The sequence below is a fragment of the Megascapheus bottae genome, chromosome 8, assembly GCF_031878675.1.
Source record: "Megascapheus bottae isolate mThoBot1 chromosome 8, mThoBot2.hap1, whole genome shotgun sequence".
NCBI classification, from domain to species: domain Eukaryota; kingdom Metazoa; phylum Chordata; class Mammalia; order Rodentia; family Geomyidae; genus Megascapheus; species Megascapheus bottae.
In genome coordinates this window covers 12,010,978-12,025,520 of record NC_143516.1, presented here as the reverse complement: position 1 = coordinate 12,025,520, position 14,543 = coordinate 12,010,978, and the positions used below count along the sequence as shown (strand labels likewise).

The window sequence follows — 14,543 nt, the reverse complement described above, 5'->3', positions numbered from 1 at the left end:
AGAGCAGAACGCCATGTGTGAGATCCTGGACGACATGTGTGCTTTATGTTGTGAATCCCTTCACAAGTGTCACCTAATTAGCCGCGTGCCCCCTGGACAGGTGGCAGGCCCCCTTGCTGGCCCATCCTCCTCACCTGGGGGGGGCCACTGGCTTTATTGGGGGAGGGGCTTTCTCCAAGATACGGTGGGGACAGGGACATGGAGAATTATCATGTGAGCTTCAACACTTCTAGTTGTTGCCACACAAAACCAGTTTATTAGGGCTGGGAGCATGACCTAGTGGTAGAGGGCTTGCCTAGCTTGCACCAAGACCCGGGTTCGATTCCTCAGTACCAAATACATAGAAAAAGCTGGAAGTGATGCTGTGGGCCAAGTGGTAGAGCTCTAACCTTGAGAAAGACCAAGGACAGTGCTCAGTCCCCGAACTCAAGCTCCAGGATTGGGAAAACAAACAAACAACAAACAAAAAAGTCCAGTTAATTAGTTGATTCACTGACTGGGTGTTAATGGGGATGGAACTCAAGATATATACACACACACACACATACACACACACACACACACACCCCACACACTCTAGTGGCTAGCACTTGCTCACTAAGGTAGAGCCAGTCGTGGAGACACATAGGAGAACTTACTCACTGACCACCAAGTTCAAGTCTGGGGTAGCAGCTGGTGATGGAGGCCTTGAAGACATGGCGGGGGGGTGGTAGGGGGTTGGGCAGGGATGGTGGTGATAGGAAGATAAGAACAGCCCATATTTGATGATCTCCTGTTAGTAGGCCTAACAAGTGGAAGGCCCAGGCCCTAAGCTGAACGTGGATGGGCGGGACTCCTGTCCTGAGAGAAGATGAGGGATACTGTGCTCCAGGGCCAACCAGCACAAGTATGGGGCACATGCGAGGAGGGGTGGGACACTGGGATCTTAACTACGTGGGCCAATGAGGGGGCACAGATGCCCTCAGTGGACTCTGCCATCTTTTCATCTTTTCTGTTGTCTTAGGTGAGATCACTCCATTTCTCAAGTCTTTTCATGGTAACAATGAAACAAGGAAAATCCCTACCTAATACAGGTTTCCTAGAAGATAAAGTTAAAGAGTGTGTGTGTGTGTGTGTGTGTGTGTGTGTGTGTGTGTGTATTGTTGGTGTGTGACATTGGCAATAAGGGGCATGAGTGAAGAACATGGTGATTGTGATAGTTTCACATTTCTATAATGAAATACCTGAGAGAATCAACTTATGAAGAAGAGAAATTTCTTTTGGCCTGCAATTTTGGGGAGCTTCAGAGAGAAGACAGTGCCTCTTAGGGACCTCTGGGACGATAGGGAACTCATAACAGAAGATTATAGTGTGTGTGTGTGGGGGAGGTAGGCAAGCTGCTCATCTCATGAACCAGGAAGAAAAGCCAGGCAGAAAGAAGAGGCCAGGACCTGTAACTCCATTGGAAGACTTTCCTTCAGTGAGTTAAAGATCTCCCATGAGGCCCCAACTCCTAGAGCCTGCCCACCACTTAGTGGAAGTGGCGCCCCCTAGAGAGTAGGTCCTATGGGAGTGAGCCTTTAGTCTTTGGGCCTGTGGAGACATTGCAAACTGGGTCATGGCCTTAATATCTAGCCAGAGGTCCTGACCAGCCAGAAGACCATAGTCTTGATAGGGACATGATCATATCGGGGTTTATGGGGTACATTTTCTAGGCAGTTCTAAAGGAGTCTGTCACTGCCCTTCCTGTAATTATGTGGTAACACCTTGATGCAGATAGCAATTAGTACATTTTTTAAAATTAATGTTTGATCATTATTTGACAGGAGATTTTTTTCCCCCCTAAGGAAGCAGCTCCACAGGCTGCTTCCACAGCTTCCCTTCTGTTTTCCCTTGGTGGTCTACTCAGGCTAAGCGGTAACAAATGGCCGTCTAATGTGATCCCTGACAAAACCCTGGACACATGTGGTAGGAGATAAATATAGAGTTCACATGGCCTCTGTCTTCCTTGAGCGCCTTTCCCTCCCCTGTTTGTGCTTTCCTGCTGTAACACTATCTCATGCATTATGAATCAGGGTATACGAGAGACTAAACTCAATCTATAGATGTGTATTGCTTGCTTTCTTCATGGAAAGCAGTAGGTTTTCTGTATCATGGCGTCCTTACTTCTGATTTTTGGTATTCTATTGCCTTTATTTTATTTTTTTTGTTGAACATATATTTATTAGATATTTAGCAGGTATCTTGCTAGGTCTTAAGGCAATGGTGATTGGCTGAGCAGGACCCTGAAGCCCTAGGAGAAGGCTACAAGGTTGACACGCTTACCATTTGAGCCACCCCCCCCCCCTTCATCCCTTCACTTTTTTTTTTTTTTTTTTTTGCTGGCTAATTCAAGTTAAGAGTCTCTTGGACTTTTCTGCCTGGGCTGGTTTTGAAACCTTATCCTCAGACCCTCAGCCTCCTGAGTAGCAAGGATTATAGATGTGAGCCATTAGCACCCAGCTTAACATTGTGTCAAATACACACTGACCTCTAGACCCCTTTCATGAATTGAAAGCCTTCTGTCATCTCTTTTCGAACACTGAGTCTTCTGTGCTAAGCATTCTTCGACTCTTCCTTGTCTGTGAAGCCGTTCTCATGGGGTTCATTGCTCATCCTAGCTCTGTAACAGTTTTGGAGAAATCTGAGGGACTTTTCTGACCTGTGAATAACCTGTTACAAAGAACTGAAAATAAAAACCTCTCTATTTCCAAATAACATCTTTTCTCTATAAGCATTTTGCATAGTTGTTAAGGATATTTTTCTGGTAATAAAAATTTAGAGTATTCCAAGAGATTCTTCAGAGAACTTTTGAAAAATCTATGGGATACCACATTTCAAGTTTATACTAGCATGCTAATGAATTCAGTTTTTATGGCAGAGGTAAACACTTCCCTTGAATGGTCTTTTTTGTTGAATTTTATAGAATAAATTAAAAATTCAATTGTTAGTGTGTTGAATTAGCATGCATTGTTTTAGGTCTGGATAAGGAAAATGTGGGTGACTTGAAAGTGGTATTACATCATTTGGGGCAAGGTCTTTGAAAACCAACAAATCCATTTGTTTTAAATTCTTTATTGTCTTGATTCTCTGACACTGGTCACTTTGTAGATGGGCATGTGACATTTAGGGACATAGTCAGTCCTCCTGTCCTGTTTCCCAGGCATCACAGTCATTGGATTTGGCCTCACCAGGTTTATGTGCCTGGCACCAGATGCTAGGAACGGGTGCTCCATCTGTGTTCTGTCCTTAGCCTTCTTTCAGAATGTGTTTCCTGTCTGTTGTCCTCTGAGGTTTTTTTTGTCTTGTATGCTTTTCCTGAGGAAAAATACTGTCCACCAGAGGAAACTTGGCATAACGCTTGTGCATATGCAAGTTTTCTGCACATGCATGCATAATCTGTACACATGACCTTATATGAAATAGCCGTTTTCTAATGACCACACTGTGATACTGAGGAGATTGAAACCGGTTCTGAGACATACTGTGAGAAAGGAGACTTTGCCAAGGCAGTAAGGCAGATTTTCTGTGTGGAGGATTCTAGGTTATGGTTTCAGAAGTTGTAATATTGTAATACAGACTAAGATGAGGTACTGTAGAGTGTTTGTGTGGTATGTGTGTGTGCATAAGTGATTAACTCATCTTTAAATGGCAGATGCCGCAGAAAGATCTACTTAGAAAAAAGAACTCAGGCATCACATGGCTGATAAAATGTTTTTAAAATTGTAGTGACAATATTTTATGGTAACTTCCATGTCCCAGTTCTGGTGTGGAACCTTAGTTGGATGATCTTGCTTGTGTATAAATTTTATACCAGATCTGACCCATGAACTTCTGTATGGAGTAACATACAATGCATGTCAAAAGAATTTTGTTAATTCACATACAAACATGTAACCCTTTTATTAATTACAATAAAAATATGTTTTAAAAAAAGAATTTTGTTTTGTTTTCTGATCATGAAAGAAGTATATGGGCTATGTATGAAATGCATGTATATGAATATATATGAAATGTTTGAACATGAATATGAATGAAAGTTAAAAGAGCCTAAAGAACAGAATAAAGATCAGGTTTTAAGTCTCCTTTGCTCTAGCACCTCAAATATAATCATGGGCTTTTGACTGATGTGTGTTTTTTCAGTGGGGATGGAGTACTTAGTAAGAACTTAGTAAGTACTTAGATACTGCTGGATCCTGGGCATGTACCAGTGAGCAAAACCGAAGTTTCCCAGTCTTGGTGGATACCATGACCAAAGTACACAGTGTATATATAGGCTACTTACTTCTTTCCAGTAACCTGCAAGAAAAATATTCTCAGTATTAAGTGTTTTCAGTCTTGTTATTTAAAGTGATCATATACCACTTGACCTGTATTTCTTAAATATCCCCCAGTTTGGTATTTTTTTAATTTAATTTTTTTTGCAATTTCCAAACTTTTGTTTTAAATATAAATGCCATGAACATTTAAAAATGTACACATCTTCATCTTAATAAGTGACTACTTTCTTACATCTTAAAGACTCCTGAAACACTATTAAATTACCACCGGGATTTGAGCATGGTGTCGCATTTTTATAATCCTAGTACTCAGAAGGTGAAGGCCAAGGGGTTATGAGTTCAAGACCAGCCCGAACTACATAGCAAGACTCTTAAAAAAAAAAAAAAGTTCGACTCCTTGGCATTTACTCAAATGTCCAAAAACAAGGGCATACTAAATCCACTAGCACAATGATGTTCATTGCAGCACTATTTACCACAACAAAGATATGGAACCAACCTAGATGCCCCTCAGTAGATGATTGGATCAACAAGATGTGGTACTTATTATACACAATGGAATTCTATACTGCCATTTGTAAGGAAATGGAAAGACTTGGAAAAAATCATAGAGGCTCAATGGTTTCCCTCATTTGTAATAATTAGTACACATCTAGGACTCTCCTAGCAGAGGATTACAATAGCTGAAAACCTAGGTACATAAGATCATATAATGGGACTAAATGAAAGGATCTCTAGGATATGGAAACAAGAGCTTTATCTTGTATAATTGTTGTTCTTAATGTGCTATGTTATTTCTCTTCTTTTTTTTTTGCCCTTATGGTTAATCTCATATTGTTACTGTATCTGATTTTGTCACCTGGTATATTATATATATGTTTATTTGAAATAGGGAAGGAAAGCGGGGGGAAACAAGATGATTGGGAGGGGTATGGGGCGGGAAATGGGGACAAAAACATGAGAAGGGGTATTAATATGTGAAAAGTAATGCACCTATTACCTGATGAATGTAACTGTAATCCCTCTATACATTACCCCAACAATAAAAACAGTTACTGCCAGAAAATAATCCATAGTTGGATTTCTACCAGCAGCAGATAGGTCTGCTCTTTTATTTCAAACTTCATAGTATTGAATATTGTCAAGGGACAGTTTTCATTAGTTTGATAAAAAGTATTCTCCATTATGTCTTTTAAATTGTATTTCTTCATATAGCTTCTTGGAATAGTTGTACAAGTAAGCATTTTCATATATTTACTTCTGTGACTTATCTCTTAAAACATTTGTCCATTTTTCTGTTTGCCCGTTTTTCTTATTTTCTGTTATTTATTAGCAGTCTTTATGTATTGAGCCATTTAGTCTTTTATCATGTGGTAAAGTTTCCCCCATGTGGAGAATGTGTGTGTGTGTGTGTGTGTGTGTGTGTGTGTGTGTGTGTGTGTGCATGTGCATGCATGAGACATTGCAGTGCTGAGGCTTGAACCGAAGGCCTTACCCCTGAGCTGCAGCCCCAGCCCGACTAGCACTATTGACCCCCAACTTACACTCTTAAGTAAATCATGAGCATTCTCCCACATGTTTTTTTCACCTCCATTGTTGCGAAGGGTTGAACCTGGAGCCTCATCCGTTCAGGCAAGTGTTCTACCGCTGAGCTTCTCTCCTCCCTCCCCCCAGCTCTTGGTGCAGAGGATAAATTGGGTTGTAAGCTAAAATCCATCTCTCTGCCACAGCAGCAGTGGCTGTGATCTCTGTACCCAGGGGTATGAACACTTAAGAAATACTTGAGTTTCCATAGACAGGATTGCTTTTACAGAGCCAGTCTATGCTTCTTTCCCGAGCAGTGAGAGCTATATGGGGTACCAGCAGGCATGTGGGTGTGGTGGGGGAACTCCGTGCCCCTAACCCCCACAGTCATCCTAGACCTAGAGGTTTTAATGGTTTCCAAGACAACGGATGTTGTTTCTGTACCATGGCAAGGCAACTTAGAGCCAGAGGAAGAAAGCGTTGGGCTCCTATCTGTGAAGGAATGAACAAGATCCTAACAAATGGATGCTGTTCAGAAGAGAGAGCATAGATTTATGTTTGAACCAGGATGAAGTATGCAACCAGGTAATAATTTTGAGCAATGAAGTAAGTTTGCTACAGGAATTGTTAAAGAAACAGATAAATCACAGTAATTTCAACATGGCACTTTTGCCGTTCAATAAATGGGTATTTTAAATTTCATTTGCTTTTGAACTCGGTTCAATAATTTATAGAGTAAGTCATTCAAAGATTAATGCTCAGAAGGGAAGAAAATCACTATACAAGAACAGAAACATATCATTTATGTATATTACATTGGTGCCTGTCAGCCTGTGTTTCCATTATAAACTTGATCTTACAAGCATTTATAATAGAAAGTTTGCTCTGAGCTGAAGTTTGGCATTGTCTCAACCTCATGAAACTCCACTTTTTATTTTATCGTTTTTCTTTCTTAAATGTAGCATCTATTTATATGTATTTGTTTGTTTGTGCCAGTACTGGGGATTGAACTCAGGGCCTTGTACTGGACTGGTGCTCTACCACTGGAACCCCGCCTTTACTTCCAACTTTTACATTCATTAATTGAATCTCATGGACTTTTCTGCCTGGGCTGATTTCAAATCATAGTTCTCAGATCTCATCCTTCTAATTCTTTTTTTTTAATTTATATTTTTTTATTGTAATTAATAAAAGGGTTACATGATATTTGCCAGATAGAAGGTGCATTAATTCACATACATTGATACCCTTTCACATGTCTTGGTACCCATCACCCTCCCCCCCCCCCCACCTTGGTTTTCCCCCCTTCCCTATCAAATTTCAAATAACCAAATACAAATAATTCAATATATCAGATAACAAAGTGAGATACTGTAACAATATGAGATACCCAAGAGACAGCAAAGGAGATGAAAGATAACATAGTACATTAAGGACAACAATCATTATATGGCTTCTGTTTCAGTATCCTGGAGGTCCTTTCAATTAGCTTCATACTATATGGCCTTTTATATCAAGGTTTTGCTCTATTGCAAATCTCTGCTAGTTGAGCCCAAGGTTTCTACTGGTTATGACAAATGAGGGAAACCATTGAGCCTAAGTTCCTTTGAGTCTGGCTTACTTCACTTAATATGATTTTTTCTAAGTCTTTTCATTTCCTAACAAATGGGGCGATGTCATTTTTTCTGACAGCAGCATAGAATTCCATTGTGTACAAATACCACAACTTGTTGATCCACTCATCAACTGAGGGACATCTAGGTTGGTTCCATATCTTTGCTATGGTGAATAGTGCTGCAATGAACATTGTTGTGCTAGTGGATTTAGTATGCCCTAGATTTTGTCATCCTTCTAATTCTTGTAGAATTACAAGAACGAGCTACCAGTGCCTGGCTCTTGGCATATTTTTTTAATATTATTTTTTATTATTTTTCATAGTTGTACAAAAGAGTTGTACAAAAGAGTACAAGGCAGTTCATTAATACAGTGCATGTTGATCTGAGTTATCACTTCAGAATCTTCACCCTTCCCTTCAATCCACCTTCTCTTATATTTCTTGCCTGTACCCTCCCCCACCCCCGTTCATTCTACTATTCCTTTCCTCTTGGTCCTCCCCTCTTGTGAATATTCACTTCCTGGTACTTTTCAGCTCAGGGCTAGCACTCTACCACTGAGCCACAGCGCCACTTCTTTTTTTTTTTTTTTTTAAAGAATCATCTCCATGTAGTTTTTTGGGGGTGGGGTCGGGGTCAGTTGTGGGGCTTGAATTCATGCCCCTGGGTGCCGCCCCTGAACTTTAAACACTTGATCAATGGAGCCACAGCACCACTTCCAGTGTATGAGTGGTGAATTGGAGATAAGAGTCTCTCACAGGGACTCTTCTGCCTGGGCTGGCTTTGAATCACAATCCTCAGGTAACTAGGATTATAGGAGTGAACCCATGGTGCCCAGCCTTTCCATGTATTTTTTTTTTTTGGCCAGTTGTGGGCCTTGAACTCAGAACCTGAGCACTGTCCTTGGGTTTTCTCAAGGCTAGTACTCTACCACGTGAGCCATAGCACCATTTCTGGCTTTTTTCTATGTATGTGGTACCGAGGAATCGAACCCAGGTCTTCGTGTATGCTAGGCAAGCACTCTACCACTAGGCTAAACTCCCAGCCCCTATTTATGTATTTTTAAATGTACTTTCTTTAAAATATGACCAGTGGAAAAGTTTATTTATTGTCTTGGGTTTCTTCTTTTCTTTAAAGATCCCAATTCCTTTATCTTTTATTTAAGAGTTAGATATTGCTTCATAAAATAGAGTGTTCACTAGTCATGGGAAAATAAGTTTGTGGCTGGTGCTTTCAGCATGCGCTAGCTTGTTATTGAATGGGGAGCTTTCTAAAACATGGGCCCACACTTTGAAAAGATGACTTGCAGATAGGATTCAAGACATGGGGAAGAGATGATCATTAAACATCACGAAAGCATCATCTGAGTTTGCCAACAGCAAGGCAAACACACTTCATAACATGTGGTAGACTCGTCTACTGGAAGAGTCATTACAATTTGGCATCCAGAACTCATCTGCATATGAAACATTTCAGATGGTATTGGTATGTCTCCTGGAACCTTTAAGGAATGATCCTCAGTTACATATTTCTTCTACTAGGCCACAAGTGTCTGAAAGCCTATGACTCTCCTGATTAAGCTAGGTGTAAAGCTGGCATAGAGGAAATAATCGCTTGACTAAATAGTTCGGAAGGGAGCATGGGCCCAATGGCTGGCCGTCATCAATTTCTGAAGGTCATCTGTTCCAACGTGTAGGGGTCATGGGGTGTTGAGTTTTACGTCATTTTACTATAACAATATCATGCAAAATGTAAATTAGGCTATCCAACTCTCATGATCAACTCTCCTGACCAACTCTCCAGCCAAATACTACTCATGGTTGTTAAAGATCTGAGCACTTTTTGAAGGAGCCCCATTTTGGATGGCAGTGGACTTGTAGGCTAAGGTCCAGCTGGTGGCTTATGGCTAGCTACTTGGGATGATAAGGTCAGAGGATCCAGGTTAGAAGCCAACCTGGGCAGGAAAGTCCATGAAACTCTTTTATTTTCAGTTAACTGTTAAAAATCCAGAAGTGGAGATATGACTCAAGTGGTAGAGCACCCGACTTGAGGGAAACAGCTAAGGAAAAGTGCCCAAGCCCTGAGTTCATATCCCAGTACCGGTGTGAGTACACCACACGCTTCTCACATCTCTCTGTCATCCCTCCCCCGCCCCCCAACACTGAGCGAAGTATTTTGTTGATAGAATATTGATAGAGTATTTCTAAATACGGCCAACAACTTGTCTAGCTGCTGTTCTCTAAGGGTGGGTCCCCCAGCCTCTGGTTCACCATCAGCATTTTGTAATACATAATCAAAAGCTTTTGTTGTTATTGATATTGATCTGGGACTTGAACTCTGGGCCTAGGCACTGTCCTTGAGCTTTTACTGCAAAGCTAGCACTCTACCAGTTGAAGCCACAGCACCACTTCAGGTTTTCCGGTGGTTAATTGGAGATAAGAGTCTCATGGACTTTCTTGCCTGGGCAAGCTTCAAACCCACAATCTCAGATCTAAGTCTCCTGTGTAGTTAGTTATCACAGGTGTGAGCCATTGGTACCCGATCTCATTGAACATTTTGAAGTACTGGGACTTTAGTACCTGGCACTCTTGCTTGACATTTTTTCTCAAGGCTGGCATTCTACTACTTGAGCCACACTTCTACACTTACTGCTTTGTGCTGGTTAGTTAGGACCCCGCTGCCATTTTGTTAGTTTTTTCAGAAAGGATCTCTTTATTTTTGCCTAGGGCTGGCATTGGACCTAAGTGCAACTTAGGTATAACCTATGCCTCCCAAGAAGCTTTGATGACAGGCATGAGCCACTATACCTGCATCTCACAGTCCTCTTTTAAAGCACTTAAAAAAAAAATGACACCAGCAGCCCCCTGGCCCAGCAGTGAAGCGCAGTGGTCCCTCTATTCATCCAGCCATCAGCAGAAGTGTATTACCTTTTCACTGCCTGGCACTGGCCATGCAGCTGTGTCTGGCTGTTCCTCCCTCCTCCTTCCTGTGTCCACTGTGGAAGAGGCGGCCCTGGCACTGAGTGTAGCCAGTGGGTACTTGGTCTTCTTTCTCTCCGCTTGGGGAAAGGCACAGAGGTTTTCCACCCGTCTGGCTTTTCCAGCTGTAAATTTCATTTGGCTTGAGATTCTGGCAGAAGAAAGGGAGGGAGAAGCAGAGGTTTCCACAAGGAATTGGAAACAAAGCAAGAGTGGGGGCGAGGGGATCGGAACGGTTTTGCAGAGGCTCAATGTACCCTGGGATTTGGGATAGTGGTGTGTTGCACAGTGGGTAACAGCACTTTAGATCATTTAAGGTCAGAGCCTCAGGTCTGTCTTTGGCCCATGCTCTTCTAGTACAACTAGGTGTGAGTATGTGGATATGCATGTGTACAAGCACACTTGTATGCAAGTATTTTGGGGTTTAGCAAACCAACGATTTTATTTTCAACTGTGTATATCTACATCCTTTGCTTCTATATCATATATATATTATATGATATATCATACATCATTATATGTGATATATATGTATTATATTATATATTATCACTGTATACTTTTTTGTTTGTTTGCTCCTGAACTCAGTGCCTGGAACTGTTCCTTAGCTTTTTTTTTTTAAACTAAAGGCTGGTACTCTACCACTTGAATCACAGCTCCATTCTTGGCTTTTGGTGGTTAATTAGAGCTGAGAGTGTCACAGATTTTCCTGCCTAGGCTGGCTTTAAACTACAATCCTTAGATCTCTGCTTTCTGGATAGCTAGGATTGTAGATGTGAGCCACCTGCACTTGGCACCTTCCTTTTTTTTTTTTTTTAACATGACCTGAACCAATACATTCCCCCAATAAAAATCTAGAAAACTGAAAGTGGTGATATAAAGATACCAACATAATTTCTTATTATGGACTATTGCCTTACCTAGTGAGATAGGGATTTAGAACTTAGAGGAAAGTTAAGAACAGAGAGTGAGTTGAACTCAGAGTTTTTATTTGTAGTTATGGAATGACCTGAGCAATTTCAGGGAAACTTTGAGAGGAACTAAGATTCATCATTTTTCAGGTTTCAGTACAACTTAGGAAGACTTACAGCAGAAAATTGCAAACTCCATTTTGCCTTGCTGACTGCTGATTAGGTTTGTACATTTGCCTGTGTGGTTGCTGAGGTGAGGTATGAGGGCTGACATACTTGGGTAATAGCTGACCCATTTTATATATTTATATATAAACTTGATATGTTAATGACAGTGGTCTAACAGAATCGATTTATAGTATCCTTCAGCAAAATCATGTTAGTTTTTTTGGTTTGCTTGTTGTTTTGTTTTATTTTGTAATAAAAATTGTCAGCAACGTCTAAAAGTGAAGTTTGCTCAGCATTTCCATTTTAAGAGGCCAGCACAAGATGGGTGCTGGTGGTTTATGCCTGTAATCCTAGCTACTGAGGGAGCTGGGGTCTGAGGGTCATGGTTTGAAGCCAGCCCAGGCAGAAAAGTCCATGAGACTTTTAATTCCAATGAACCACTCAGAAAAGGCCAGAAGTGGCGCCGTGGCCCAAGTGGTAGAGCCTTGAGCACAAAGAAGCTCAGGAACAGTGCCCAGATCTTGAGTTCAAGTCCCAGGACTGGCAAAAAAAAAAAAAAAAGAAAGAAAGAAAGAAAGAAGAGAAAAGGGGGCCGGGAGTTTGGCCTAGTGGTAGAGTGTTTGCCTAGCATGCACGAAGACCCAGGTTCAATTCCTCGGTACCACCTACATAGAAAAAAGCTGCAAGTGGTGCTGAGGCTCAAGTGGTAGAGCTCTAGCCTTGAGAAAGTCCAAGGACAGTGCTCAGTCCCTGAGCTCAAGCCCAGGACTGGCAAAAAAAAAAAAAAAAAGAGAAAAGAAAAGCAACAGAGGGGAGAGGCCAGCACCCTCTTTGCCCACAGGACTGTAGTTTTTCCAGCAAATTGACTTCTCTCTGCCATCTCCTCCCACCGTGTAGTCCAGTGCGTCTCAGAGCCTCCCATCTCCCCTTACATGTCTGTTTGTCTTCCTGGCGTGTGCCACGTTTAGGAGTCTCCCTAAAGCTGCATCTGTTCTGTTTTAGGAGAAACCCGATGCCCGTCCCACGTCACTTCAGCTGCGGTCCCAGATCGAAGTAAGCACAGCCACTTTCACCAATTACTTTTGTTGCTGCCCCTTTTCTCTTGAGTGATGTTCTGTAAAAGCCAGATGCAGCTTGCACCCTGTGTGTACTCACACCGTGACTCTCTTCTCTCTCTTTCCTAGGAGTCTCTTGGCTTCTGCAGTGCCGGCTCTACACCAGAAGTGGAAAGAAAGTAAGTCTCTCTGCCCCTGCCCAGATCCCAAGTTGCAAGAAAAGTCTGGAGTTTGCTGTGGTTTTCCTTAAAATGGTGTATGTGTTTGCGTGTGTGTGTGTATGTGTATGTATGTGTGTGTACAAACCTGTGTACGTGTATACATGTGTACATAATATATTGAGATCATGAAGACTGTATTTTGTAATCTAATCCAGTGGTGCCTACAGCCTCTATGGCAGAAATACGAGTTCACACAACTTATTTCAGTGTGCCTCCAAATATCTGGAAATAGGGAAACAAAAGAGGCAGGTAGGTCAGGTGAAATGGGAATACACACAGGTGCTAGGGTTTGAACTCATGGCTTAGGCACTGTCAGATTTTTCACTCAGGCTTGGCACTCTGCCACTTGAACCACACCTCCATTTGCAGCTTTTTGGTGGTTAATTGGAAATAGAGTCTTATAGACTTTTCTGTCTGGGATGGCTCTGAATTACAGTACATTTCTAACTCAACCAATGAGTTAAAACTCTCCCATGCACCTCATTTTGGCAGGTAACCCCAAAACAAATGAGTGCATGTGACAGAAGCTGGTCGGTGCTCACCGACCCTTTCCTGTTGAGAGGGATATTTTTTTTGTTTCCCTGTTCAATTTAAGTCCTGTATTGTCTACTGTCCTGGAAGATAATGCTATACTTTATCTTATATTTTGAAGATTCTTTTTAGGCACCTTAAAAAAAAAACAATTGCATAGCTTTAAAAGAAATCTATAATCCTTCCCTTTTCTATTTTTATTTCATTGTAATTATGCTAGAATACTCCGTGATTTTCAAAGGTGGAGAAAATTTAAGTCGCTATCTCTAAACAGATACTTCCTTTGGCACAGTGCCACTTTCTCTGTCTCAGGCCAAGAAGGCAGAGAAGTGTTTAGGAGGAAAGTATTTGTGGAATGAGAAACACACAGGGGAGCGTGTGTTTGTGTGTGTGATTTAGCGCACACTGCCTAATCCATCCACGTGTGTGCGGCTGTCAGAGGCTGGGCAAAGGCCTCCTGAGACCTGCTTTGCCAGTGAGTTGTAGTTCTGAACCTCCCAGGAGAAAGAAGTTCACTTTGCTTCAGGACTGAGGAACCCTGGAGCTGATAAGCCAAAGAAAGCCCTGGGTTATTGCCTCTTCATGGTTAAAGGGTAAGAACGCACACTGCAGTCACCTTGAACTTCTCTGGTTTGGGCTGCAGTGTGTCTTTCCAGGAACCTCCAGAAAGTGTAGGCTGAAACGGACCAAATATTTAAGATGACGTTGATTTTGAACTCTGAGGGTCTGTGGTGGGCTTTCTCCGGACCTAGGTAGGCAGTCCTGATACAGGCAAAACAATCAGGCGTCCTCCGAAAATCTCCAGATCCATAAGGAAACAAGAAATGTTTGTCCTTCCTCCTGGGAGGACGTGACTCACCAAATTTGTGCTAACCTCACTTAGACTGGCTTGGTCTCCTTTCCCTCAATTGTGGGGAGTCATTTTTTCCGTGTTTGTGTACTTTGCTTAGTAAAATGTGGCATGATTCCTGTGGCCAAGAGAGAGAGAGAGACTGACAGCCTCCCCTGAGGTCAACACACACACACACACACACACACACACACACACACACACACACACACACACACGCACACACTCTGGTTGACAAGTTCCCAACTTCTCCATGTGTAGAATTACCATTTTGTCTCTGTACTTTGAAATAATTCAGACTTGTTAAGCATTTTGAGAGCTTTAAAATATTGTGTCCTCTGTTTCTCTGTTAATCTTTTGAAAGCTATGATACTGGGTTTTTTTTTTAACTTCA

The 14,543-nt window shown here is 41.7% G+C and overlaps 1 protein-coding gene across 1 annotated transcript in view; it reads left to right on the top strand.

Moving 5' to 3' along the window:
- Sash1 (SAM and SH3 domain containing 1) overlaps nucleotides 1-14,543 on the top strand; it is a 149,382-nt gene that overhangs the window by 57,535 nt on the left and 77,304 nt on the right. Inside the window, exons 3-4 of the mRNA XM_090337987.1 lie at nucleotides 12,495-12,545; nucleotides 12,677-12,726. Coding sequence (XP_090194113.1) covers nucleotides 12,495-12,545; nucleotides 12,677-12,726 — 101 coding nt within the window. The remainder of the gene's footprint in view (nucleotides 1-12,494; nucleotides 12,546-12,676; nucleotides 12,727-14,543) is intronic.